Genomic DNA, 24,889 nt, shown 5'->3' on the forward strand with positions numbered 1-24,889 from the left:
AGGTGCGGTAGTGGAGCTGGCTCTGGGAGGCGACCCGGCGGTAGGTTTTGTTGGCCTGAGGCCGATCCGGTGGGAGAGGCAACCTAGTCGGATGCGCGTTGTGCTCGTGATCAAATGCAAATGTTCTCTAGCGATACCGATGTGCCGCTATGATGTATTTCAAAATGAAATGCGTGAGACCTGGTATGGGTTGCCATCAATGGCAAAAGCAAGCAGCTAGAACTTACTGCATGCCGGTTGTGTAATGTGCACCAGTACACTGAGTACGCTCAACGCGCGTGACGGGAACGTTCACGCATTTGCCAACTCGGGTTGGACCGTGACTTCCGCTATTTTTTGTGAAGAGATAAGCGTCCTTTCTGGCGAAGAAAACGGTGCTTGAAAATCTGTAGTAACTATTTTGGCCATTTTGTGTGCATGATTCTAAATGGGCTGTTTTGCCAGACTCACTTGCATCCATGAGTTAATATTATTTATGTGAATGATTGATTCGTGATGAAAATGATGTTCAAATCATTGTACAGTATCTGCATTTACCACATGCTTAGTGAATTACATCTGGTATACACTGTCATCAAAATAAAATGGTGAATCTCGTCCAGTGACGCCTTTGTCGCCCCTTCGTGTAAGATGCATCGTTCTAGCGTTTTCTCAAAGTGTGTTCTTGGGTGCAGCATCTACACTTGTAAATCGGAGGTGTCGTTGCGGAAGCGCGTGTCCGTGTGGGTCCCTGCGTATGTCCCCCCTTCCCCATTTTGGGGACAGTTCTGCCAACCACGGAACACAAGCCAGGAAACCCCGAACATCGATTGGCCCTCCCGGCCGCCATGGGGACTTCCCCGAGATAAGCATGTCACGCCCTTTGCTTGATTGGTCCGATACTGTGAGGACCCTACTGCACTTCAAACCAAGACGACCCACTTGTTACCGTGCCTTGAATGCCGTTCATTTACATTAAGGTAAGAAGGGAGCCAGGAAAGCATTATGCATGGGGGCCTGGTTTAAAAATGCAGCGAAGACGCAACCAAGCCAGGAATAATATTGCGAGGCATACTTCGCGCACTTCTACCGTAATCAGGTGCTCAAAAACATCACTATATATGCATAGCGGTAAGAAAGCACACCCTTGCCACGGGCAACGGGGCTGTGCCCCCGCGCAAAGGGCTTCCCAGCTTCAAGGCCCCTCCTCCTCAGCAAGCTGGTTCCGATGGTGCGCTTTCCAGACGCGGCCCAGAAGGGGCCTCCTGAACTACAGCTGGGCTCCGAGCCGCGTTAGCCCCTCGCCCATGGATACGCTATTGCTGTGGTCGGCTCAAACGCCAGTCTGCACGCACGCTCACTTGCTGCGTGGTGGTATGGTTAAGGTCTTACATTGTACCAGTCGACACACGAAAAACAGCATTTCTTGTCATTCAATTATTTTTATGCGTAAAACGGAACGGAACGGAATGTGTTGCCTGCGTGTAACAACATTGAAACACAAAATTTTCTTTTGTGGCCATCACCCTTAGCGCTGCGGACAATCTTGGCGTTAATGCTTCAAAATATTTGGCACCCTTCCCTGCAATCGTTTCTCCTTTCTGTGTTCAACGAATATGGTATGGTTTGTGCTCGCTTTGTGTTGAAATATCGGGTTGCATCGTGACAATGTCATTGTTTGACTGGCCACTTAAGGTATTATGCACTCAGATGGTTTACTGAGTGGACCGTTTGGCTGTGCAGGGCATCAGTTATGCCATGTGTGCAAAACAGTGGTAGTAATGTAAAGATATAATGAGCGGCGCTTACATAGAGAAGGCTGGGGCTGGGCTGACTTTCTTTTTCCTTATTGGCTTGATCTGCAGTTTGATGTTGGTATGGAGTTTATTTGAAGGGTCTGTGAATGTAAGAACATGTCATAAATTATATAAGTTGCAATGCTGTAAAATTAAAGGATAATGGTTCTCAGTCACCAGTAGGCTTAATTGTTATGGGAAGCAGTAATGTTCATTTATCACAAATACACTGGTATGAAAGAAGGCTAATAAGTCAATTTCTAATTGGATTAGCTTTGTGTCTGCTTGTGGGTTGTCTTGTTGGCAAATGTTGGTTTGTGACATACTTTTAAAGAAATCAGCTGATTTTCCTGAACAATATGCCTTGTTAATGTCATACAGAGATTTGTAAGGTTGAGAGTTATGTGCATATGGTGAATTTCAATTATTTTAGTGATATTTATAAAATCTGATATCATTAGTTTTGGGCAGTTGGCTGTCACAAACTCCCAATTTCGTTAACTTAGACTTGAACAGTTACTATTCCATTCCTACAGAGTATCTGGAAAACATGAGCACCAACCAGTCACCATGCTCCGACATCAGCAGAAGAAATCCCCAGGATGACTATGAAGTCATTCAACGCATTGGCAGTGGTACATATGGGGATGTATATAAGGTATGCCATCCATATTAGATAAAACAAGCAAATATGCTCAACAATGTTGTATTGGATAAATGTGGAGCTTAGTTGCATGGTTATGTTTGCTGAAAGATGTCAGGATATCTTAAGAGAGGGCATTAGATAAGTTATTTCATATACCTAAAGATGTAAATGGTCCAGCCTAAGATATCTTCAATAAGGAAAGGACTTCAAACTGGAAAGGTAATGGTGGAAAAATGCAACAAGGCTCCAATACATCACCTTTCTGGCAATTGTCAGCTGCTTCAGCATACAGTCATGTACAGTGATCATGCTCTTGAATTCCTGCCAATAGAAGTGCTCAGCTGAAATTGGACTGTAAGTGTAGTTACGATTAATCAACGCAACACATCCTGCCGTGATATATCACACTGTGTGGTAAATGAATGTGATGTCATGTATCTGTATCATCTCACCGATGTCCCACTCATGTTTCAGGCAACAAGGCTGTCAACCAGTGAGTTGGCAGCAGTCAAGGTCATCAAACTCCAGCCAAGTAAGGATTTCTTCCATTACACTTGTCCAACTATGTGTGGTTAAGCCATCAGGACAATCACTTCATCAGCAAAACAAGTGACCTGAAAATAAATTATGCTTTTGGTGATGACAGCTGAAGTATTGCAAATATCACAATTTTGTAGTTGGGTATTGGTCACAAAGAGGTACATTACATGCTTATGTTTCCATGGTCCAGTTTCCATGGCCCATTCTGTCACCAAGACACCAAGACTGTAGGCCATAGCTTGTCATATATAAGGCCAGTCTTAGCACTGGCTAACACCTTTTCAATTACTGGCATCATGGTTGGTCAGATGTTGCTGAAGTCTGTAAGTGCACAATTCATGAAACACTTGTTTGCCATAATGTATGTGATGTCAAATCGGTATTTGCCCCACCTGTGTAAATCTAACACCAGCCTTTAAATGCTACAAGAATGGACAGATCTGTGGTTTGTGCTTGAAATCATGTGGCAAGGGGTACACTGCAATTCAGGTTGATGCCAGTGTGAATGGTTACTCTTGCCTCCATCAGACTTTTTTATCCGTGCAATTGCAGTGAGGACCCATCAAGATCTGGGTCAGGTCTGGGCCATCAGATGTCTTGTTTTGCAGATCACAATGTTTGTTCACCATCTTTATTTAATGGGAGACTATGAGTAACTTGTGCTGTTACTGTTGCTGTTCTTGTACTGTGCTGTTGCTGTTAACTTGTGCTCTTGTAGTAAGTTAAAAAGTGATGCCCAACCGAACATATTGCATATATATTGGTGGTTGCACAAATGTTAACCCACAGAAAGTGTGACGCCTGACTCAGCTCTGGCCTGGTTGTACATGTCTGCTTGAAATGGTCTCACTGTTCAAGTCTGCCTCCCTTGACCATGTTGGTAATGACAATGTTGGCATGGAAGTGCAGAGTGTGCCAAGTTTTAAGCAGTTAAATATTGTTTTTTTTTGGTTCAAACAGTTACTTGGAACCTCACTCCCCATCATATGTAGGCTTACTGTGTGCAATCTGACATGGCATGTTCCATTCAGCTGATCATACACTCATCATTGCCCCATGGGTTTCAGCTGATGACTTTGGCATCATACAGCAAGAGATCCTGATGATGAAAGACTGCCGACACCCGAACATTGTGGCCTACTTCGGCTCCTACTTGCGCAAGGACCGGCTGTGGATTTGCATGGAGTTCTGCGGGGGAGGCTCTCTGCAGGACATTTATCACAGTGGGTCGCTGTTTGGGCTAGTATTAGACCTTTCTGACCCCCCTGTAAGCCATCGCTTCCCTCAGACCCGATAGTGGCTCTCCCATCCCTTCAGGAGCCCCCGCCACCGTCGGAAACTCCGCTTGGTCGCTTTTCTCGGAACCGATAACGGCTCTCCCATCGCTTCAGAAACTTGTGCCACCGTCGGAAGCTTCGCTTCGTCGCTTCCCCAGAACCGATAATGGTTCTCCATCCCATCAGAAACGACCGCCACCGTCAGAACCCTTGTGTCGGCGCTTTCATCGGAACCTGTAGTGGTTCTCCCATCCCACCATAACCCACCGTCACCATCTTTCGGGGGTCAGGGATGACCGTGACTGATTTGGCGCATGCCATGCGCTGGAGGTCACCACACGTGGTGTTGCGAGACCAGCTGGTGTGCGCGCGTTCCTGCGCTGTAGCTGACACCTCCCAGAGTCGGGCATGGCGCGCGGAACGCTGAGCCGCTGCTGTGGCTGGCTGCCCGCGCCGGGATGACGCTGCCGTGTGCTGCCGACAGTCACCGGGCCGCTGTCAGAGTCCCAGATAGCGTACGTGTGCAAGCAGACCCTGTACGGGCTCTCCTACCTGCACAGCATGAACAAGATGCACAGGGACATCAAGGTAGCACCTGGTCGCCGTCAGGGAGGACGTTCTAGTGTTGGCGACGTGAGCTTTGGTATAATGCTATGAGAACAGTCCGGCCGGCCCACATGGTAGCGGTCTCCTTTCGGAGTTACGAGGTCCGCTGCAATCGGCGCATATGCATGTCAGAGGTTGGACCTTATAACCCGTATCTAGCGGTACTTGAGTAGGTGTTTGTTCATGTGAAGATAATAATGGCTCGTCATACTTTTGATTACTCTGTTTGATAGTAATTGGCGGATGCGTGATAGGTCTCACATACGCTGCTATCACAAAGCCTCTGTCTCGTGGTGTCTCCGACCCCTCCCGCCGCCCGCAGCGTCAGTCAGCCTCTCGCTCTCTTGTTGTCCCCCACCCCTTCCTACCGCCCGCCCGTCACCGCGCTGACCGGGCCGGCAGGGCGCCAACATCCTGCTGACGGAGGCGGGCGAGGTGAAGCTGGCCGATTTCGGCGTGTCGGCGCAGATCACGGCCACGCTCGGCAAGCGGCAGTCGTTCATCGGCACCCCGTACTGGATGGCGCCAGAGGTGCGCGCTAGCCGGCCGGCTCACCTGGCCGCAGGGACACGCCGGGTCTGACCCTCGCTGCCGTCGTCGCGATGTGCTCATCAGTGCTGGAGCAGGGGACGCGTGCCTGTGGGAATGTTGGTGATGCTTTGTGTCTTTTCAGTAGTCATTTGTGCGTCTTTTCATTAGTCTGCGGGTGATGCAGTGTTAGTGTAGAAGCAGAATGGTCGTAGCAGTTGGTGCGCCCTAAGACGCCCTTAATGCAGAATATCCCGATTATTTGAATATGAGGTGTAAGCTTTCATTATGGCAAATTACGCCCTGTTGCAAAATGTTGCGAGGTGTTGTTAACGGAAGCGCGTCACGAACCTTCGCGTGACAGTTTCACCGCTCCCCGACAGGTGGCAGCAGTGGAGCGCAAGGGCGGCTACAACCAGCAGTGCGACGTATGGGCGGTGGGCATCACGGCCATCGAGCTGGCCGAGCTACAGCCGCCCATGTTCGACCTGCACCCGATGCGTGCCCTGTTCCTCATGTCCAAGTCGGGCTTCAAGCCGCCCACGCTCAAGGACAAGGTGCGCTGGTCGCCCAGCCTGCACGCCTTCGTCAAGGTGGCGCTCACCAAGAACCCCAAGAAGCGACCCACCGCCGACCGGCTGCTGGAGGTGGGTCGGTCGCGCGGAGACGACGTGCGCTGGGGCGGCGCGGAACGCCGGTGGTGCCGGCTGGAAACGGGCGCCGGCCGATCGAAAGCGCTGGGAACATTAGGTGGGAAATGAATTATGTGTGAAGCATTTTGACGCTTGTGCGTCTTGTTGCTGGTTACCACGCATGAACGGCATTGCAGCTGCCAATTTTTCAGATTTTGAAAATAAGTTACGGGCAGCAGCACACATACTGAGTATGTCGACGTGCGGCTTCTGTTCCAAGTGGTCGATGACTAGGCGCACGCATCATGTCGTTAACAACTGGAACCCTCGTTTGTCGCAGCAAACTGAGCAGCTGCGAGTGTCGCATGCCAGTTTTGATCGGAAACTGCTCCGTAGCCCGGCGTTGCTCCTACCTGAAATGCAGCAGCACCTGTCCGAGACACATCGACTGACCTGATTACAGCACCCGCTGCTTCTGGGACACCACCTGCACAAGCGACTCATGTGGGAGCTGCTGGACAAAGTGCGGAACCCCACGGGCGCTTTCCAGGAGTTGGAGCCCGACGAGGAGGGGGTAAGGGCGCACGGCCGACGCACCCGACGCCCCCCGGCTAACGTGTCACAACGTGCGTTACGTGCTAACGTGTGTACGCTGGCCAGACCATGTCATGTATCCAAGCCACGTGTGAACCCACGCGCCTCCCATCCGCCGTCTCTAAGCTGCTTCTCCGAGTATAGCCTGCCATTACCACAGCATTGTGGCCGTTTGCGTCGTGCAGGACTCCCTGACGATCTGATGTGACGTTAAAGGCCAGGGACTAGGTTTTTTAACCCGTCTAACAAGCCCGGACACTTCCTCTTGGCTCTCCGTCGGCGCGTGTGTTTTGTGAACCGTCTGATGGTGAGCGTCGCTGTTGTGTTTAAGCGTTTGTGCTGTCAGCGCAGGTTCTCAGGTCCGCCATCGCGGCGTAATAATCAGGTCATTGCGTCGTGGTGGAGTGAGCTGGTGCAATCTCCCCAATGACGAGGCGATTGTGCTATGTGTGCAGATGACCTGTAATTCAAAGGCTTTTGTCAGAATTATGATTTTCTCCTCGTCCTAGTTATCGACGGAAACATTGGGACAGTTTTGGTATTTTGCGCTTCTTACGCTTAATTTTTTTTTACAAGGGCGCATGGTTGCCAGGTCGTTAACCTGGTACAAATTTTGTGTGTAGTTTTGAAACATTTTTACATATATTTTAGCAAGCCCGTATAGATATTCTAGCAAGATTGTATGCTTCTGAATAATTGAAAGTTTGCTTCTGTACTCGGATATTCGTCAGGCCTGAATGCTGCATGAAACACCGGGATCGTCTGAACCCACTCCATGCGTCCCGCCTTCTCCGGCGCTGGTCCGTGCCGGTTGTGTTCTGGCCGGTCTTGCCGCGCTTACGTCTTATGCCCCGGTTGCAGGCGGTGGTGAACGTGCCGCAGAGGATCGCCTCGCGCCAGCCGACCGGGCCGCGCCGCCGCTCCCGCTCACAAGTGCGATGTGAGTCGACCGTCCCCCACTCAGGAGGGCTCGTGCAGGGCGCGGACCGGGGGTCGCACGCGACTGTCGTCCACTCAGGAGGGCTCGTACAGGGCGCGGACCGGGGGCCACATGCGACTGTCGTCCACTCACGAGGGCACGTACAGAGCGCGGACTGGGGGTCGTACGTGACTGTCGTCCACTCAGGAGAGCTCGTACAGAGCGCGGACCGGGGGCCACATGCGACTGTCGCCCACTCAGGAGGGCTCGTACAGAGCGCGGACCGGGGGCCACATGCGACTATCGCCCGCTTAGGAGGGCACGTACAGAGCGCGGACCGGGGGCCACATGCGACTGTCGTCCACTCACGAGGGCACGTACAGAGCGCGGACCGGGGGCCACATGCGACTGTCGCCCGCTTAGGAGGGCACGTACAGAGCGCGGACCGGGGGCCACATGCGACTGTCGTCCACTCACGAGGGCACGTACAGAGCGCGGACCGGGGGCCACATGCGACTGTCGTCCACTCAGGAGGGCTCGTACAGAGCGCGGACCGGGGGCCACATGCGACTGTCGCCCGCCCAGGAGGGCGCGTGCAGAGCGCGGACCGGGGGCCACATGTGACTGTCGTCCACTCAGGAGGGCTCGTACAGAGTGCGGACCGGGGGCCACACGCGACTGTCGCCCACTCAGGAGGGCACGTGCAGAGCGCGGACCGGGGGTCGCACGCGACTGTCGTCCACTCAGGAGGGCTCGTACAGAGCGCGGACCGGGGGTGGTACGTGACTGTCGTCCACTCAGGAGGGCTCGTGCAGAGCGCGGACTGGGGGTCGTACGTGACTGTCGTCCACTCAGGAGGGCTCGTACAGAGCGCGGACTGGGGGCCACATGCGACTATCGCCCACTCAGGAGGGCACGTACAGAGCGCGGACCGGGGGCCACATGCGACTGTCGTCCACCCAGGAGGACACGTGCAGAGCGCGAACCGGGGGCCACATGCGACTGTCGCCCACTCAGGAGGGCACGTACAGAGCGCGGACCGGGGGCCGTATGCGACTGTCGTCCAGGTTCAGCTGCTGTTACACACAGACATAAAGGCGTTTGTGCGCCATTTTCCATCGCGCCGTGATATGTTAGGAATAAGGCGAACATCATCACGAAGTTCGTTCTTCGCTTATGATTTGTGTGTGTCGCGTGTCACATTTCCCTAGGACGTTCACACAAGATTCCTTAAAGGGGAGGTGGTTCGTGATGTTCGGGCGCGCGGGTGCAGGGTGTGGCTAACCAGGTGATCGCACCGCCGGGTGGTCACTAACCGCCGGCGGCGCTTCAGTGCGGTCTTTTGACCGGCCAGCCAGTCCGCTTCTCCGAGACGGGTCTCCATTGTCGCCCCAGCGGAATCGGATGGCAGATGTGAGTTCTCACGGTCGATCACAGATGGCGGTATGTGTTTATTCTTGTCTATTCGTGTCTGTTCTTTGGGTGCTATCTTCAGTGCCCCTGGCCAACCGGCCATATGCAGATTTGTTGTGAAGCAAAGCAAATGCTGCTCATGTTTCAACTAATAGTGGTTACGAGTACATAACAAGAATATCATGCTCATTTTATCAGAGTGGTGAATGCACAGAACCGTGGACACCCGAAACTCGGCCATACCGCGCGGCATTCCTCTACACTTATTATCGACCCTTCTGTTGTTCTAACCTCTGCGCTTCCGTGCAGGACGCCGCCGCGGTCGGGGTCAAGCCAGACGATATGGTGTTCCACTGGAGTGCGGTGTACGCGGGGGCGGACGCCGACAAGTGAGCTGTCTCCCCGCCGGGGCGCCTGGGGTGCGGGCTGCATGAGCTACCGGCTGCGGGCGTCGCGTGTGTCGGGTACAGCGGCAAGCGGATGCAGCGCTCGGGCTGGTGCTGGTGCTTGGGCGCGGTGCTGGGTGCATTATTTGTCTGGAGGTGGACTTGGAGGGTGCCGCGGCCTTCGAGTCACTGCCCGGGCGTGCTGTCCAATGGTATATCTGGCTCCATATTTTCCACGATCGATTTGTAAGTAGCGTTAAGTTTTCTGGGCATGGAGTATCCGATAATCTAATTGACCAGCTTGAAGCATGATTCTTGGTAAGATTTTCTTGATTTATCTTTCTCAGGGGAACACGTAAGCGCTAGACTGTAGTCCGCAAGTCATAGATGGTTATACATTCGGCATGTCTTATCATCTGATGAGCCTAAAATGACGCGCATTGCTCGGAATGTTTCATGGTTAGCATCTGTTTCGTGGCACGATTAAATCCGGGTATGATTCGCATACGATAAGTAGTCGCATATCTCTCCGTGTAAAAAGCGCTTGTTTAACATGCACGTTCCTCCACAGAACCAGGTCCACCCATCAAACGCTCGATTTCAATCAGTGCACCAATCACAGTCCAGATAGTACGCTGACTCGAAGCCACCCGGCGGGCGGACCGCAAAAAACCCGCGGCCCTCTGTCTGGCGCCGAGATACTTAAGCTCTCGTTGCAGTACGTAATACCAGTGGTTTGTTACTAACCCCCCCATGCTGTGCGGTGGCGCCTACTCAGTGACTAGTAATCCTGCACTTGCGTAATTTCAAACGGCGAAGTAAACGAAACAGGAAGGAGCGGAAACGAAAGCTGAAACGTTTTCCAATAACACATAGGACGCTTGTTGCGTCAGCTGTTCAAATGGTTTCCTGGGGGCTGTTGAACACTCTCCCATGAGGACACAGGAGATTTGGTCCCGTCCACTCATAGCCAGACTGAAAGCTCCTGTTGGCTGTTTCTGAAATCGTTCTCCAACAACAGGCTGAAGGTTTGTCAGCTCTCAGTGTGACACTTGAGGGGCTTCTTATATATCGAGTTTCGCGACATTTTCTCAACGATTAGGGCAGAAGCGTCAGATGTGGTTATCAACCCGCAATTTGATAACCACATACGACGCACTCCGCTACCTGACTCACGCGGATTTCTATCACGTCAACCTTAGTGTGCTGAACAGACACAACTATCAGTGCCGGATTAGTTATCACCGGTCGCCCCGCGCCGCAGTTTCGTTTGCTATGCGGGATCCGTCGAAACGCCTTACGATAGCGTCACTTGAAATATTTTCCATCGCATTGGTGAGCATTGTTATATGGTTCAGGGGATGGGAGTTCGGAGTTCCTGACTAGGCGCCGTCCGGACTTTACTAACCACAAGGTTGCCAAAGAAACTTATTTATTTAAAGTGCGTCGTTCCAATGCGGTCAGCTATGCGCATTGTAGTTCAAGATTGCGTTGATTGTGATTGCTGCGCTGTGTTGCGGGGAATATCAATTGGCAACTCTCAAGTTTTTATAATGAGTATAGTTCGTAGTCCCTGCCCTTCGGCTGCACTTATTTCTCAGACACCATCCAGTTTTAGCCGCGGTATGTATGGGACACAAATGTGTGGGATCTTTTTATGCATCGGCTCACACACTGGGCGTTGATGGCAATGATTGGCTGCGCACAGAATGGCTGTAATCAGATCAGGGGTAGGTAATGACTTGGTCACCAGACTGATGTTTGGTTCGCAACTGGCAGGAAGCAAGGCGTTTTGAAGACGCGCTTGCGTTTATGAAGAGAACGATAACCAAGAGTTTCATGATATATTAGAGAAGGCCAAAAGCAGGACAAACGCTTCATGTCTTCGTCAGTCAGTTCTTCAGACTAACACTTTTTCATGTTGACGAAAGCTAGAAGCGGAGTATGTTTCTGTTTTTTTTCATGGCATTCCGTGTACCCTAGAATAAGGATACCTTTTAAACATAGAAGCCCTTCACCAACGAGTAGCATTATAGATCAAGCTTTTTACGTCCGGTCTTATTGCCAAGAATCTTTGATTGAACCATATCCGTCTGCTCGAAGGCAGCGGCGCATGAACGATAAAGATCGCATGAGTTGAACAAAAGGTAGGCGAAGAACTTACAGGACGAAAATGAAATGTGGTCTGAATTGTGCAGCTGTAGTATTCTATGTAGACACGGCAATTGAAATGCGTTGTCCATTTCGCTCGGTTTCGTTCCTGGCCCTGACCACGGTCTGGCCGTATATTGCGCAAGGGAAATGGATGCCGCTGCGGAAGATGGACGGTGATAAAGAATGTTTGCTGGTTTGTGAGACGCTTGTACCGTGTTAAACTGCGCGATGGAGACTTGAAAGTGGAATGTGCGTCCTGTTGTTGGCCCTTTTTAATGTTGCATGGGATTTTGGTAATTGCTCTTTCATAATCCCTAACTGGAGCCTCAGCTTAGCACTCGATCAAATTAAGCACGCTTGCACTTGCACGCACGTTTCTGACGGCTTCACGTTCGAGCCATGTCGCTAGCTCATTTTCGGGCCACGCTCCCGTTCTCCGACCCCGCCAGTCGTCCGCACCGGTGGCACGCAGACTGGCCGCACGAAACCCGAGCACTGCCGCCGCGGCGCGCGTGCTGTGCGGCAGTGGTCATGCTGCTGTGGCAGGCACTGCCGGCCCGCTCCGGACGCTGGTCGGGTCTGTTCGGACCCCGGCGGACTGGGGGTCAGTGGGGGCCAGTCTTGCGGCCTGGTGGGGGCACCAGGCTGGAGGCGGTTACCTCACGCCAAGGGAGGCGTTGCGGCCGCCCGCCTTGCGCGCCATTCGTGTGTAATCTGTGAGCTTTTGGTGTACTACTGAGTTAATCCAGTCTGTTGACGGGTGGGGGCTCGTACCCTTGATTCGAGCAGCGGGCCTTTTTAATTGAGAACAAAGTGGGATAAGACAGGCTGTTGTTCTAGTTTTGTATTTTGATTCGCCAAGATTACGTGTCATATTTACGCAAAGCTATAGCTTGCAACCGTTGCATGCATCATTCGTGCAAAACGCGATGGAGATTACTGAGACTGTTTGCGACTTGGCGGATTCTCACGGTAATTAGTCAACTTCTTACAACACACGCATTTCATATGTTTATCTGAAATCCGGAATGTGGCATGTTTTGTCATCACTTAGTCTTTTCAATAAGTTTTCCCCACTGGGCCTAAGGTAAAGGCTGCCGTTACGCTCAGTATACAAGGAAGTGTACGAAAATGAATGGATGTGGGCCAGTGGAGTAAAGCCATACAGTTGTCTAAGGCAACTTATGCACCGAGCTGTTTCTGATGTTTTATGTAGTGTGTGCAAGGCGCAAGGTACTGTTTTATTGCTTACCGCCTGGCTTCTCCGGTACTTAGTTCGTTGAATTCCATGAAAATGCCTTCTTCTGTCGGCAGGAGTTTGTTGCAATACATAGACGACGAGTTGCAAACAAGGTAATCTTTTTGTTTCGTTACACGCACTGACACTTGTAAAGCATGGTTTTGGTTGGTTGCGGGCTTGTCGGATTTGGGCGTTTTTGGTGCATTATGTCGTGTTGCCTCGTAGCGCTTCTGCATTTGTCCCCACATTTCACCCATTTTGTCCTGCAAGGAGCTCGTAAGAATTCCTCTCCGCTGTTGCAGCGCCGCTTGGCTGCTTCCGTCCGTATATGAATAATCGATTAAACTGTGATCGCATAATCAATTTTATGGCTCACCTGCTTGCGATGTAGCACACAATTCAGGCGCATGGAAAGTGCATATATCTTTTGGCAATTGTTCTCGTTTGAAGCGTCCGCAAGCGTCCTGTTTCATTGACCCTCATCTTCCCCTCATCCCGACATTAGTACCCGTTTTATGTGACCCGACCGCAATCTCGCCAAACTGGCTGCGATTTGCATGGAGTATAAAAATGCGGACAACTGCTTGTGTGCATTTGTGTTCTCTAACAGTGAATCTGGGCTGCTCTAGAGGCCACACGGCGCGTCTTGCCGAGCTAAGTCTGGACCCGGACGCCTCAAAAGGGTGAGTGTCCACAGCACGACCGCTGCCTCAGGCGCCCGGGGGCGCCAAAGCTGTGTCCAACGTCGATGAGCTGGCTGTCCCGTGCTGTGTGCTGGGTCTAGTTTCTTACGACGTGCATTACAAAGCCATTTTGGACTTTGACATAAGACACTGTGGTTCTGCACCATCTCAACTTCCCCAGTCGCAGGTGTGGCAGCCAGGTGGCAGATGTCACGCGACCTGAGATGTTGGGTCATGTCCTCCCACAAATAGCTGTGTTTGTAAATGGTCGGTTGACGTCAAAGGGTCTCGTAACATTTTCCAGTGTGGTAGACTGGCTTAGCGTAGTCCAAGGCTGTAGACACGTAGCTGTGCGGGTATGACGTTCTTGTTACACTCTCCGGTATGAGTTTACGCTCAGATGCAGGTGACGCTTTCTGATGTACGCTCGTCCTGCTTTGAGGAAGTCAGGAGTGAGGCAAAACGTTTACAACCACCTTGTCCTCATTTGTCATGTTGTGCACTGGACACCACCGACTAACACATACCTTAGCAGCACACGTGCGTCATTTGGCGCCTCAACCACTGTATTTCAATCGCATTTAATTAGGCACAGCATGGTAGCTCTTTGTTTTTGTCTGAGTAGCATGAGATACAGTTTTGAAACTACGTTACGCCTCATTATTTCAATTATTGTATTTTACGTACAACAGCTATTGCCATGTAAAGTGTTGCCATGCCACTGAGACCTCTCGCTTCGGTTACAGCAGGGCAAGCCGAAAACCGGCTGTGGAAAGGCTCGAACGCACGAACTCGCGGTCGGAAGCCAGCCGTTGTTTGGCTGCGATTGGTGTTGGCAACTACACCCGTACAGCAGCGTGAACCGCCGTATCCTGACCTTGACCCACTTTCAGAGGCACGCTGACGCCCAGCACCTCTGTCCCGGAGGAGGTGTCGGCAGGCAGCCACCAGGACGGGGTCAAGGAGCGATCACCAGGTCAGCGACCTCACCCGACCCCAAACGCTGTCGGTCAGACGCTGGGCGAGGCCGTGGATCGGGTGGCAGCATGGACAAGATTGGGCCATGTTGTCATGCCTGGCTGGACTGCGGTGTTTGATGCGCCTTGTGGATGTTCCGAGCGGTTTGCGTAGTTGACTGCGACTCCATTGCGAACCACTCGAATGCGGCATCATTTGAGAGCACATTACGTATTGCCCATGCCCAACTATGTAATGGTGGTATATTGGATCCTTTTTATAGCAATGCCGCCATATTTATTATTGCAGCGTATTATTTTATATTGGTCTGCCGGTTTCGGGGATCAACTTAGATTTTATGGACAAACGTACAATCCCTTCAAGGAAGGGTGGTCGCGTTCACCCTGAATCGAATTTTCCAGACTATCTCATTCAAACTAAACGGATAATTTCTCGTCCAGCGTTTTAGGTAGGCAAGGCTGCAGAACGAAATCATTGGACGCGACCTATTCTTGCCACGTGGACTGCATTCGGTCCGATAGCTGCTGTCTTTTCCAAACAACGCGATCGTTCGGGGGTCGATCACGGCGCCGCCGGACTTTGCTTGTGTACTACAGGTCCGGCATATTCACCACTAGTTGGCGATGGGGCTGTTGCCCCGAAACTCGTTTTTAGATGACCAATAAATTACCCAAGCATCCAAACAAACCAGGATTCATGTGAGACACTTTGTAGGACAGGCGGCTCGCATGGTGCTCGCTTGCCCTAATTAAGGTCCAGTGGCTAAGCCAGAGACTGGATCGACCGTCAGTGTCGGAACAATGTTAGATCAAATTCGGTATGCTGTATATATATATATATATATATATATATATATATATATATATATATATATATATATATATATATATTTCGGCCGTGCGCATCCCACTTGTAAGGCATCCCGACTTCCATTTAACAGCTCAACACCATCCCGAGCTGCTACGCACGTCCGTAGGCAGCGGGTGCAGCGCACGGGAAACTGTGCACCGACCGGGAAAGCTACGCCGTTTCCGCGTGTGGTGTGCTGTGGCGGCCAGGCAGCTGCTTGTTGTCGGCGGGCCTGACCGACAACGGCGCTCGCGTGCGTGTGTCTGCTCCAGGGCCTGATTCGACCCTGCGGCGACGCCACAGTACGGCCGGCGAGGACGAGCTGGCGGAACAGGCGGCCGTGCTGTCCCCGGGGCACCGGGGCAGGTCACTGTCGGACGGGGAGACCATCAGCTCAGGTCAGTCACTGTCAGACAGATGGACCAGCGGCTCAGGTTTGTCGCTGTCGGATGGGGAGACTATCAGCTCAGGTCAGTCACTGTCAGGCAGATAAACTAGTGGCTCAGGTTTGTCACTGTCGGACGGGGAGACTATCAGCTCAGGTCAGTCACTGTTAGACGGATAGACCAGCGGCTTAGAGTTGTCACTGTCGGGCCGGGAGACCATCAGCTCAGGTCAGTCACTGTTAGACGGATAGACCAGCGGCTTAGAGTTGTCACTGTCGGGCGGGGAGACCATCAGCTCAGGTTAGTCACTGTCAGGCAGATAGACCAGAGGCTCAGGTTTGTCACTGTCGGATGGGGAGACCATCAGCTCAGGCCAGCCACTCTCACAGCCCGGAGTGGTTCCCGCAACATCTCTGTGCGGTGGCAGCTTAGCCAGGCGCCAGCGTGTTGCGGTCATATCGATCCCCTGTTTAATACCAGCCTGACATCAGTCGCTGCTGTCGTTGCCGACAATGCCGTCGCCGCTGTCGGTGGTGACGCAGTCTCTGCCGTTGACCGCCGTGCCGACGCCGCCGCTGACGACGTCGGCGCCGGCCTGTCGACAGCGGGCGCCGCCGCCTCGTCCGATGACGTGCTGCCAGTGCCGCCACCGCGGCGGCGCGAGCGGTTCCGCAAGGCCACGCAGCCGCGGCCCGTCTCCTACGGCCTGCCACCCACACCCAAAGTGCACATGGGTGCCTGCTTCTCCAAGGTACACATTGCCACCCTGTCAGCGAGGCGCAGGACTATGCGCCGGTAGTATGTAGAGCGCTTCGTAGCTTAGGCGAGCTTAAGGTGTGTGAGTTGTCGGGACGTGTGCAGCATGAGTCGAACAGTGCCTAGCAACTCAGCGGCAACGTATCCGAAGGCGGTGATTTCCATGGCAACTCAGCTGCGCTTGGGTGCTTGCAATTCCAATGTACCGAGCGGCCCAAACTATGGTTTACGTTGATGCTAAAAGTAGTTGCGTTAGTTTCTTTCCGCGTGTTCCTTGTCCCGTGGGAAGTAGCGTACCGTTTTGGATTTGGCCGCCTAACTGCATCTCTTGGATACATGTCCAGAATGCATCTCCTATCATGATAGCGGCGCAGTAATGTCGGAATAATCTAACCGCTTCGTAGCCTCCTGATCTTGCTGGCACTGACCAAGTATTGGGTGTGCAGGCGTCCCCGGCGCCGCTCCTCAGCCGCGGACGCCGTGCCTGAGGTCCGACCTCGCCTCCGCCGCCAGGTTTTCAACGGCTGTCCGCTGCGCATCACGTGCACGGCCACGTGGATCCACCCGCTGACACGTGACCAGCACGTGCTGGTGGGCGCCGCCGAGGGCGTGTACACACTCAACCTCAACCAGCTGCACGAGGCTACCATGGAGCAGCTGTTCAACCGGCGCACCACCTGGATGGTGGTGGTCAAGGACGTGCTGATGACCGTGTCGGGTGGGTGTCGGCCGGGTGGCGACGCGGTGCGGGTGGGCCGTGGCCACGCGGAGTTCATGCGGCCGTACCGTAGTTCGTCGTTGTTGTGTTTGTGGTCCGGGTGTGCTCTTTGAGACACCGGGCAGATTTTTCAACGGCTGGACTGGATCGGAGTGTTTGAAAGCTGTGCTAACTTTACGGGAGCTCGTTCTTTCCAGCTAATGTGAAGTGTAAATTCGTAACTCGTGTAAATTCGGGTAAAGTCTTATGCGCATTACGCTCAGCACCAAGTCCTTTTGTGCCATCGTTTCAGCAGGTCGTTGCTGACCTCATCGTGAGTCATGGATTCTCGCATTTATTCATCGTTCACCGTTCACCATACGCATTCACCATTATTCCCAATTCGTTATCACCTTGAGATAAAGCTATGCGGGATATGTACACTGTTAAACGCCAAACAACGTCAGGCCCTCACGCGGACGGACCCAGCATCTCACGACGGCTGGGGAGGTGACCGGCGGAAACATTCTGTGGACAAAAGCGGTTGATAGCGACAATGGTCCGAATAAGTGATCCGTATGGAGTTATGCTGTCGGCGTTCATCGATTACTGGTGCGTTTCTTCACCGGTAAGCGGGTAAGTTACCTTGTGCTGTGGTCGCAGGTCTGAAGAACCCCAGCCTGTATCGGCACGACCTGCTTGCCCTTCACTCCCGCCAGTTCAACCGGTTCTCGCTGAAGGTCAATAAGATACCCGAGAAGCTGGTGCCGCGGAAGTTCGCCATGACCACCAAGGTAAGCTTTCTCTGTAAATGGACGTTCTCTGTTTCGTGCTGGTCTATCCCACAACGCCTTGTGATCTGTCTGCTGAAAATAGCGGACCTTCAGTATTCCAGACAGCAGGTGCTGCTGGTCGGAGGAGAATGCAAGTGATCTCTGAGGTGTAGGTGATGAAATCCCGCCAATATTTTCATGACTTTATCAGAGCTTCGCATTTTATGGAAATTCCGTGCATCTTGGAGTGCCGCATGCTCATGATAAAGCCCAGTCACTCCTCGGTGTCATCCAATCAATGCTCGGTAATCACTCCAATGTCACTCCAACCACTGTCGCCCGCATAGTGAAGTTGAGATATTTTCAACATCACAACTCATGATGCTGAACAAAAATGAAGCTGAATGTGCTCCTTGCCTACGCCAATTGTAAGGTTGTCCCACGGTGTTTAATGCGCCGGTGCCTTGGGTTATATCCTTGTTAGCGGGGCTTTGAGTGCGCCTGTATGTAGCAGGGTCATTTGACACCCAGGTCGGCGGTTTGACGCGCTCTGTTGCGGCTGCTGCGCGGTCCGCATCGTCTTCCCGCAAGCTCCGACAAAGCGGTTAGCTCACGCACCATGCCTCTATCGCCACCCTGTCCTGGCTCGCCCCCGCGGAGCCCGTGGTTGACCCCGTGGTTGACCCCGTGGTTGACCCCCGTCAGGTGCCCGACACCAAGGGCTGCGAGCGCTGCTGTGTGGGGCGCAACCCCTACAACGGCTACAAGTACCTGTGCGGCGCGGTGCCCGCCGGCATCTTCCTCATGCAGTGGTACGAACCGCTCAACAAATTCATGCACCTCAAGGTGAGGCGGCCGCCGTGCTGTCGTCGGGGTGTGGCGAAGGTCCCGAGGGCAAAGCCAGCGTGCTGTTATTGAGCTCGGTTCATCTGGGGATTAAGGCTGCAGAGTGTCGAACCTTAAGTTTTTGGATGATAACTTAGACTTTTTGCGGATGATTTTGGACCAATGTTTGCGACCCTTTTCTTAATTTTGGTTCCCTGCTCATGTATAAGTGTAATGAATAAATATGATATATAAATAGCATATAAATATAATAATAAATTATATAATATATTATATATTTATTAAATTATTCGGCTAATTTCAGTTGACTTCGGGGCCTTGGCGAAGCTATTTCAGTTTCCTTGAATTTCACTTGTGTGGTGATTTTTAACGCACTGCTGAGGGGTGTATTCGTCGATGCAAAAGAGGGCAACCATTGCGAGCTCAAGATCATCGCGGTCGACTTGCAAGTGTCGGTGACGTCACACGCCGGCTGCCCGTCCCCGTCACCGGCCCGGGTCGGCCCTCGTCGTGACCCGGCGTGTCCGCCGCCGCAGCTGCACGAGTGTTGCGTGCCCAGCCAGCTGTCCGTGTTCGAGATGGTGATCAGCCCGGACACCGAGTACCCGCTCATCTGCGTGGACGTCCGGCGCGGCGCGGAGCCAGACGCCCTGAAGCTGGACGTCATCAACCTGGTGAGTGGCTCGCGCCCGCCTCTGGTCGCGCTTTCGCCCGGCCGCGTGAGAGGGAGCGTGGCAGCGACGCCGCGTCTGATGTGTTTCACACAGCGTCTGGAGCAGGTAGCCGTTCTCCATGCGCATTATTTCTTTGCCTTTCCGAACATGAAAATTGCTAGCAGCTGCAGGCTGAGCTGTGCAGAGCGGTACATCAGGGAACGACGACATCTTCCGCACGGCATAAGCAGACAAGACCTCCCTGAATGACTCGCGCTGTCCTCCAACTGTTGCTGAGGCGTCAGGCCCGTCGCCACCCGCCCCGTCGCCGCCACCGCTGTGTCGCCACGCAGGACGCGCGCGTGAGCGTGGACGTGACGTGCGGCCGTCGTGCGCGCCGCCAGAACACGACCACGTCCTGGTTCCTGCACCGTGACGAGGACGGCGGCGCCGAGGACGAGCTCGGCACGCTGCGGCCCAGCGAGGCCCGTCTGCCCGTGCAGGCCGTCAGCCAGCTGGACAAGGACGCCTTGCTCGTGGCGTATGAGAACGTCGTCAAGGTGCGACCGAGCGCCGCTGGTCGGCGCGGTGTTTGTGCTGGTGCATGCTTGGATATGTGTCAGTGAGCTTGTAAGTTGTAAAAGGTCTAGTTGTGTAGCGTTTAAGCCGGATGGGAAAATTATGATATAGCTTATGTCATTTTTTGGCTTTATATCAAACTTCCTTGTAATTTTAAACGTTTGGTATGCTTTTCGCGTGCCATGTGTATGTGCAATATAAGCAAATCGCTTAAGTAGACTGTATTAGCCGACATTGACGTACTAACAATATTTTTCTCCTTTCCTGTGTGTTTGAAAAGGTCGGTGCATTTTGAGCATTCGCCTTAACTTCCCGTGACGTTTGGTCTTGCTTTTTCAGATAGTTGATCTGGACGGAAGACCAAAGAGTGCGAGAGGGCAGGTGTCGGAGCTAATTTTTGATTTTGTCGTAGACAGTGTTGGTGAGTTGATGTATTTATGTCACCCCTGGCGGCAGTGTGACGTCACAACAACACACATCTACGTTCAAGTCAATACGGTCATGGTGTCACCAGCTCCCCGTTCAAAAGAGTCTGTTCATTTCATAAGCTCAGTAATAGTGTCGTACTCAGGACTATATGCTTACTGGCACGCACTGCTGTCCCTCTTCATTTCTAATTGGTGTGGCTGCTTGGAGGAGCGTTTCTCCAAATGTAGTTGTGACATTGAGAATCCTCGTTATCCCTACACAATTTTTGAGTGGCAGGTGGAGGTAGACCGTTGCAGAAATGTTCAAACTCCCCGAAACAGCCGAAGCCTGGCGTGCCGTCGGGACACGTTTCAGTGCGCCGCGGTACGGAGCCTTGACATTTCAGCCGACACCGAAATAGCTCCTGTAAACGAACCGCCTCGGTAGCCGGTCGGGCCGAGGCCTGCTTGGGATGCGACATCCGGAGCGCTGCGGTCCCTAATTAGCAGCCGCGTCGCAGTGTGGCTCGGGATGATCCAGTAGACCGATGCCGCGAGAGTGCGGGCACCGATATCATGCATGACAAAGTACGGAGAGCTGCCTGATATTTTCAGAACAAAGAAAGTCAAGGAATACAGAATTAGTTCGCGTGCCCCGCTGATTATGGATTAAGCACGTTCTGGCATAACCTTCTGCAATGTGGATATACGGAGCGCGTTCCTTGAGGCCCGTTCATACCATCACCTTCTACCATGTGGGGATATACGGAGCGCGTTCCTTAAGATTGCTCGCAGTTTCGAAGTCGGAGCATCATACAGCGGGCCTACCGCGACCGGCGCCCTTCACAACACCCAGAGCGGCCGCGGCCTGGCCTGACGACTTGACTTGACTTGACTTGACTTGACTTGACTTGACTTGACTTGACTTGACTTGACTTGACTTGACTTGACTTGACTTGACTTGACCTGGCCTGACCTGACTTGACCTAACCCCGTACCTCTGCGCAGTGTGTCTGCCGGACAGCGTGCTGGCGTTCCATCCGCACGGCATGCAGGGACGCAGCATGGTGACGAGCGAGGTCACCCAGGAGATCGCCGACCCCACGCGCGTCTTCCGGCTGCTCGGCAACGACAGGTCAGCGGCCGAGCCCTCCTGGGCGGCGCCGGGCTCCGGTCAAACGCGCCGCCCGACATTCTGCTGTTGGTCTGTCTCGCCGTCGCGGCCACGTCGCAGGCAATGCGTGTGGGGCGGACGACGTGGCGGCCTGGCCGACGCGCCGACGCTCGTCCCGTGGCCGCCTGCTCGCGGCGGCGTGTGCTGGCCGCGCGGCCGGGTTCCGTGACTCGATGACTCGGTGACTCGGTGTCCGTGACGCGGCGACGTACGTGCCGGCTCGCAGGGCGCTCGTGCTGTCCAGCCGGCCGACCGACGGCGCCGACAGGATGCTGACCAATTTCTACGTGCTGTCGGGTCACGAGGAGAGCGGCTGACGGGGGCGCCTCTCTCCCCCGCCCTCTGCAGTCGGCGGACGGCGGACGGTGCGCGTGTGTGTGCTCCCGTGCCGACAGCGTTTGTCGCTGTCCTGGTCGTTCCGCTCCGCTGACCGGCAGATAACGCGGGCGTCTGTCTAACGCGTGCGAGCGCATGCCGTTCCCACTAACTCGAGCGTGCCCTGGCGTACGCGGCCAGCGTGCGTTGCCGTGTGGTGTGAGCTCGGCAGAGACAGTCCGTGGCGATGCGTGCGGTCGGATGTGTTTAGCAGCGGGGCGTGACGTGGCGTAAATCGCCACTACCGTCACTAGCGGCCTGTTCCCGACACGTCGGCCCCGTGTGGTAGACGTGTCTGGCCCTGGCTTAGGCCGATCCCAGCTAACACTAGCACCGGGGCCAGCGCGGGCCCGGGGTCAGGACCTGGTCCAGACGCAGTCGTCCTGTCCCCGCCATCGGGATCAACCTTGACCCGGGGTCAGGGTTGACGTCCTAACTCATCGCGGCGTGAAGGTCACGGACACGCGGACCGGTGGCCCGTTAACCGCTCAGCTGTACGATTCGCGTACAGCCAGAAGCTGTCTGAGAGGTCGCTTCTGACACAGGCTTGTGCACGCAGCGTGCGCGTCACGTGTCGCGCCATGTGCTTAAAGTGACATCAGAAGTCGGCGCGCCCTAAAGCCCCAATCATCACCATCATCACGTCTCGTGCCAGTTGGCGGGCAGCAGACCAGGCAAGGGGGCATGCTGTAACCTCAGCGGTGGTGCGTCATGTCGTCGACCGGCCAGGCGCCGGCGTCAGGCAGCGGGAATGCCGATGGTCGGAGGCTGCCGACCGTTCGCCGCTGCCCGGGGGCAGCCGCGGCCGCCGGCGGGGGTCGACAGCTCGGCGATGCCTCGGCCGCCGGCTGACGTCGGGCCGTGTTGCAGGGTGATCACGGTGCAGAGCGTGCCGGCCAGCGACCCTGACCAGACGGCCACCGACAACAAGAACCTGTACATCCTGACCGGCCACGAGGCCATGTACTAGCGGCGCTGCTGGCCGCCGGCCCGCCCCGGGGGGCCGGCACGGCTCCGGCCAGCGGTGGCCTTCGTCCCCGCGCTGGGGCTGCGGTGCTGTCCGCGGCAGCAGGAGGCGGCGGTGCCGGCTGCTCCGACGCGGCTGAAGTGAGATTGTGATGACTGAACGGGTGGCAGGGGACTGCCAGGTGCATTGTTGTGGCGACGCTGTGCATTTTGTGTGCCTTCACACTGATCAGACAGAAAAGAAGTGCGCGCGTGTGGGCTGGAAGGACGAGACGCCTCCAGCCACGTGATTTTCGTGGCGCCGGTTTTTTTTAGAAGTGTGCCGGTCGTACGCGTCGCCTGTATTTGCTGCGCCTGCTTTGCTATTCCACACGAGACGTTCCATGTCGTTACCTGGATAGATGCGTTGGGCATCTTTTTTAGTGCGATGCTCGATTCAGTGTTACAGATAGTCAGGCAGAATGAGATTGGTAGTCCTCACACAGAGCGGTGATGCCGCTTCATATTGTTGGGGACGAACTGAACAGCTATTTCTATACGTGTTGTAGTTCGGTGAGACGTGCCAAAAACGATCCACAGCAGGGGGTGGGGCGTCCTCACCGCTACATCTGTGCAATACTAAATGTTTCAGAAGGGCTAGAGATTGCTGCTAAGCTTCCAGTCGGGCACCAACCCGGCAACAACGTTTTTCAATCAGCGCCCCGCCCCGCGTGCGTATTGAGGGATCAGCGCACTGCACCGTACGCCAACACGACGTCGGAGCGGGCGGCGCGAGCGAGGTCGTTCACTTGTACGGGTTACCGTCGCGTCGACTCGGCGCGAACAGCTCTGACCACCTTCCCCCGTGCCTCGCGCCGACCCGACGCCGATGCGTCGCTGCCCGCGGTGTTACAGCGGCCGCGTCTGGGCCAGAAGCGCCGGCTTTTTGCCGACGCTCGATAAGATTCCTGCAATCGCTCCGTTTGGCGCCGCCGCTGGAGGGCCGCGCCGCGCCCCAGACCCAGGCGCGTCGCCCGCGGCCGTGGGGCGCGGCGGCCCGCGGCGCTCGGGTCACCGCGCTGTCGTGCGCCGTGCCCGGTGCAGTGTCGTGACCTGCATGCCGTGTGATGGCGGCGCCGGTGTGCTCGTGCGCGCGTCCTTGACAGTGCGGGGCTCGCTCGCTTTGATCACGGCTGGTAAGCCGTGAGCCTTCAGCCGCCCGTGCGGAATATTCTGACAGGTTGGCGCTCGTGCGGGGAACTGGTTCAGCGGCAGAACTGAAATTGTTAACGCTTCTTTCATGGATGCAACGCCTTGAGTCGTGATGCCCATAAATTGCGAAATTCATCCAACGCGCTGGCAGCTGCACATCATCCCAGTTTGCCCAACTTGGTTGGTTGGTGGTTGGTTGGTTGATGGTTGGTTGGTGGTAGGTTGATGGGTTGTTGAACGTGGTGGATGGGAGGTGAGACACGTCCCGAGATCGGCGTCATTTTGGCGGAATCGTGAGTGTTACTGATAGTGAATTCCTGTCATCCTCCGCCTCAGTGAGTTTGCCTTCCCCCGCCCGCTCCCCCCACATGTATTTTCTAGATTGCATCAGTCGCGTTGCGGCACCAAATAGTTTGGTGCAACATTGTAGATGTGTCACACTGCATCACTGCTGCGTGGAAATCCCGCATGCCCGTACACCAGCCCGCGTTTCGCAGCTTGAAACGCACGACATACGCAGTTTCGTGCACATCGCCGGAACATTACCAGCCCTCGATCACCCCGAAACTTCAACAGCACGAAAATGGCAGCTTGCAACTCGCATTTTGTGTGCCCACCCCCTTCCTAACCTCCCGCGTCCACCCCGCCCTGACCCTCCGCGATCGCGTGGTCGATCGTTCAGACGGCCGCGCCGCCCCTCGCCCCCAAGTCCGGAGCCGTGTCCGTCCACTGCCAGCGCTGGCGAGCAGGATCACCTCGTCGGCCGGCGCCGGCGCGCGCCGCGCTCTTGTGATATGACATGGCATGTGATGGACGAGTGACCTAACAATACAAAGCGCGTCTGATGACCGGGCCGTCCCGTGTGC

General features: G+C 54.4%; 1 protein-coding gene across 5 annotated transcripts; it reads left to right on the forward strand.

The window, feature by feature from the left end:
• Positions 1-1,577: 1,577 nt before the first annotated feature.
• On the forward strand, positions 1,578-24,869 carry LOC119093253 (mitogen-activated protein kinase kinase kinase kinase 5). 5 transcript variants are annotated; one of them, XM_037216175.1, is made up of 25 exons: positions 1,578-1,598; positions 2,312-2,433; positions 2,896-2,953; positions 4,029-4,184; positions 4,723-4,826; positions 5,247-5,375; positions 5,756-6,019; positions 6,468-6,578; positions 7,460-7,538; positions 8,851-8,930; positions 9,240-9,319; positions 9,888-10,034; positions 12,785-12,823; positions 13,340-13,393; positions 14,287-14,369; positions 15,493-15,618; positions 16,212-16,357; positions 16,876-17,080; positions 17,723-17,853; positions 18,538-18,678; positions 19,215-19,352; positions 19,736-19,891; positions 20,250-20,331; positions 21,326-21,452; positions 22,737-24,869. In XM_037216175.1, the coding sequence occupies exons 2-25, from the start codon at positions 2,326-2,328 to the stop codon at positions 22,834-22,836; spliced, it is 2,844 nt and encodes a 947-aa protein (XP_037072070.1). In that variant the 5' UTR covers positions 1,578-1,598; positions 2,312-2,325; the 3' UTR covers positions 22,837-24,869. The 5 variants fall into 5 exon arrangements, with proteins under 5 accessions (XP_037072070.1, XP_037072069.1, XP_037072071.1 ...); XM_037216174.1 differs by lacking the exon at positions 1,578-1,598 and adding an exon at positions 1,603-1,674; XM_037216176.1 differs by lacking the exons at positions 1,578-1,598; positions 22,737-24,869 and adding exons at positions 1,603-1,674; positions 21,718-21,838.
• The last annotated feature ends 20 nt before the right edge of the window (positions 24,870-24,889 follow it).

Source organism: Pollicipes pollicipes, unplaced genomic scaffold (assembly GCF_011947565.3).
Source record: "Pollicipes pollicipes isolate AB1234 unplaced genomic scaffold, Ppol_2.1 Scaffold_4002;HRSCAF=4701_pilon_pilon_pilon, whole genome shotgun sequence".
Classification (NCBI taxonomy): domain Eukaryota; kingdom Metazoa; phylum Arthropoda; class Thecostraca; order Pollicipedomorpha; family Pollicipedidae; genus Pollicipes; species Pollicipes pollicipes.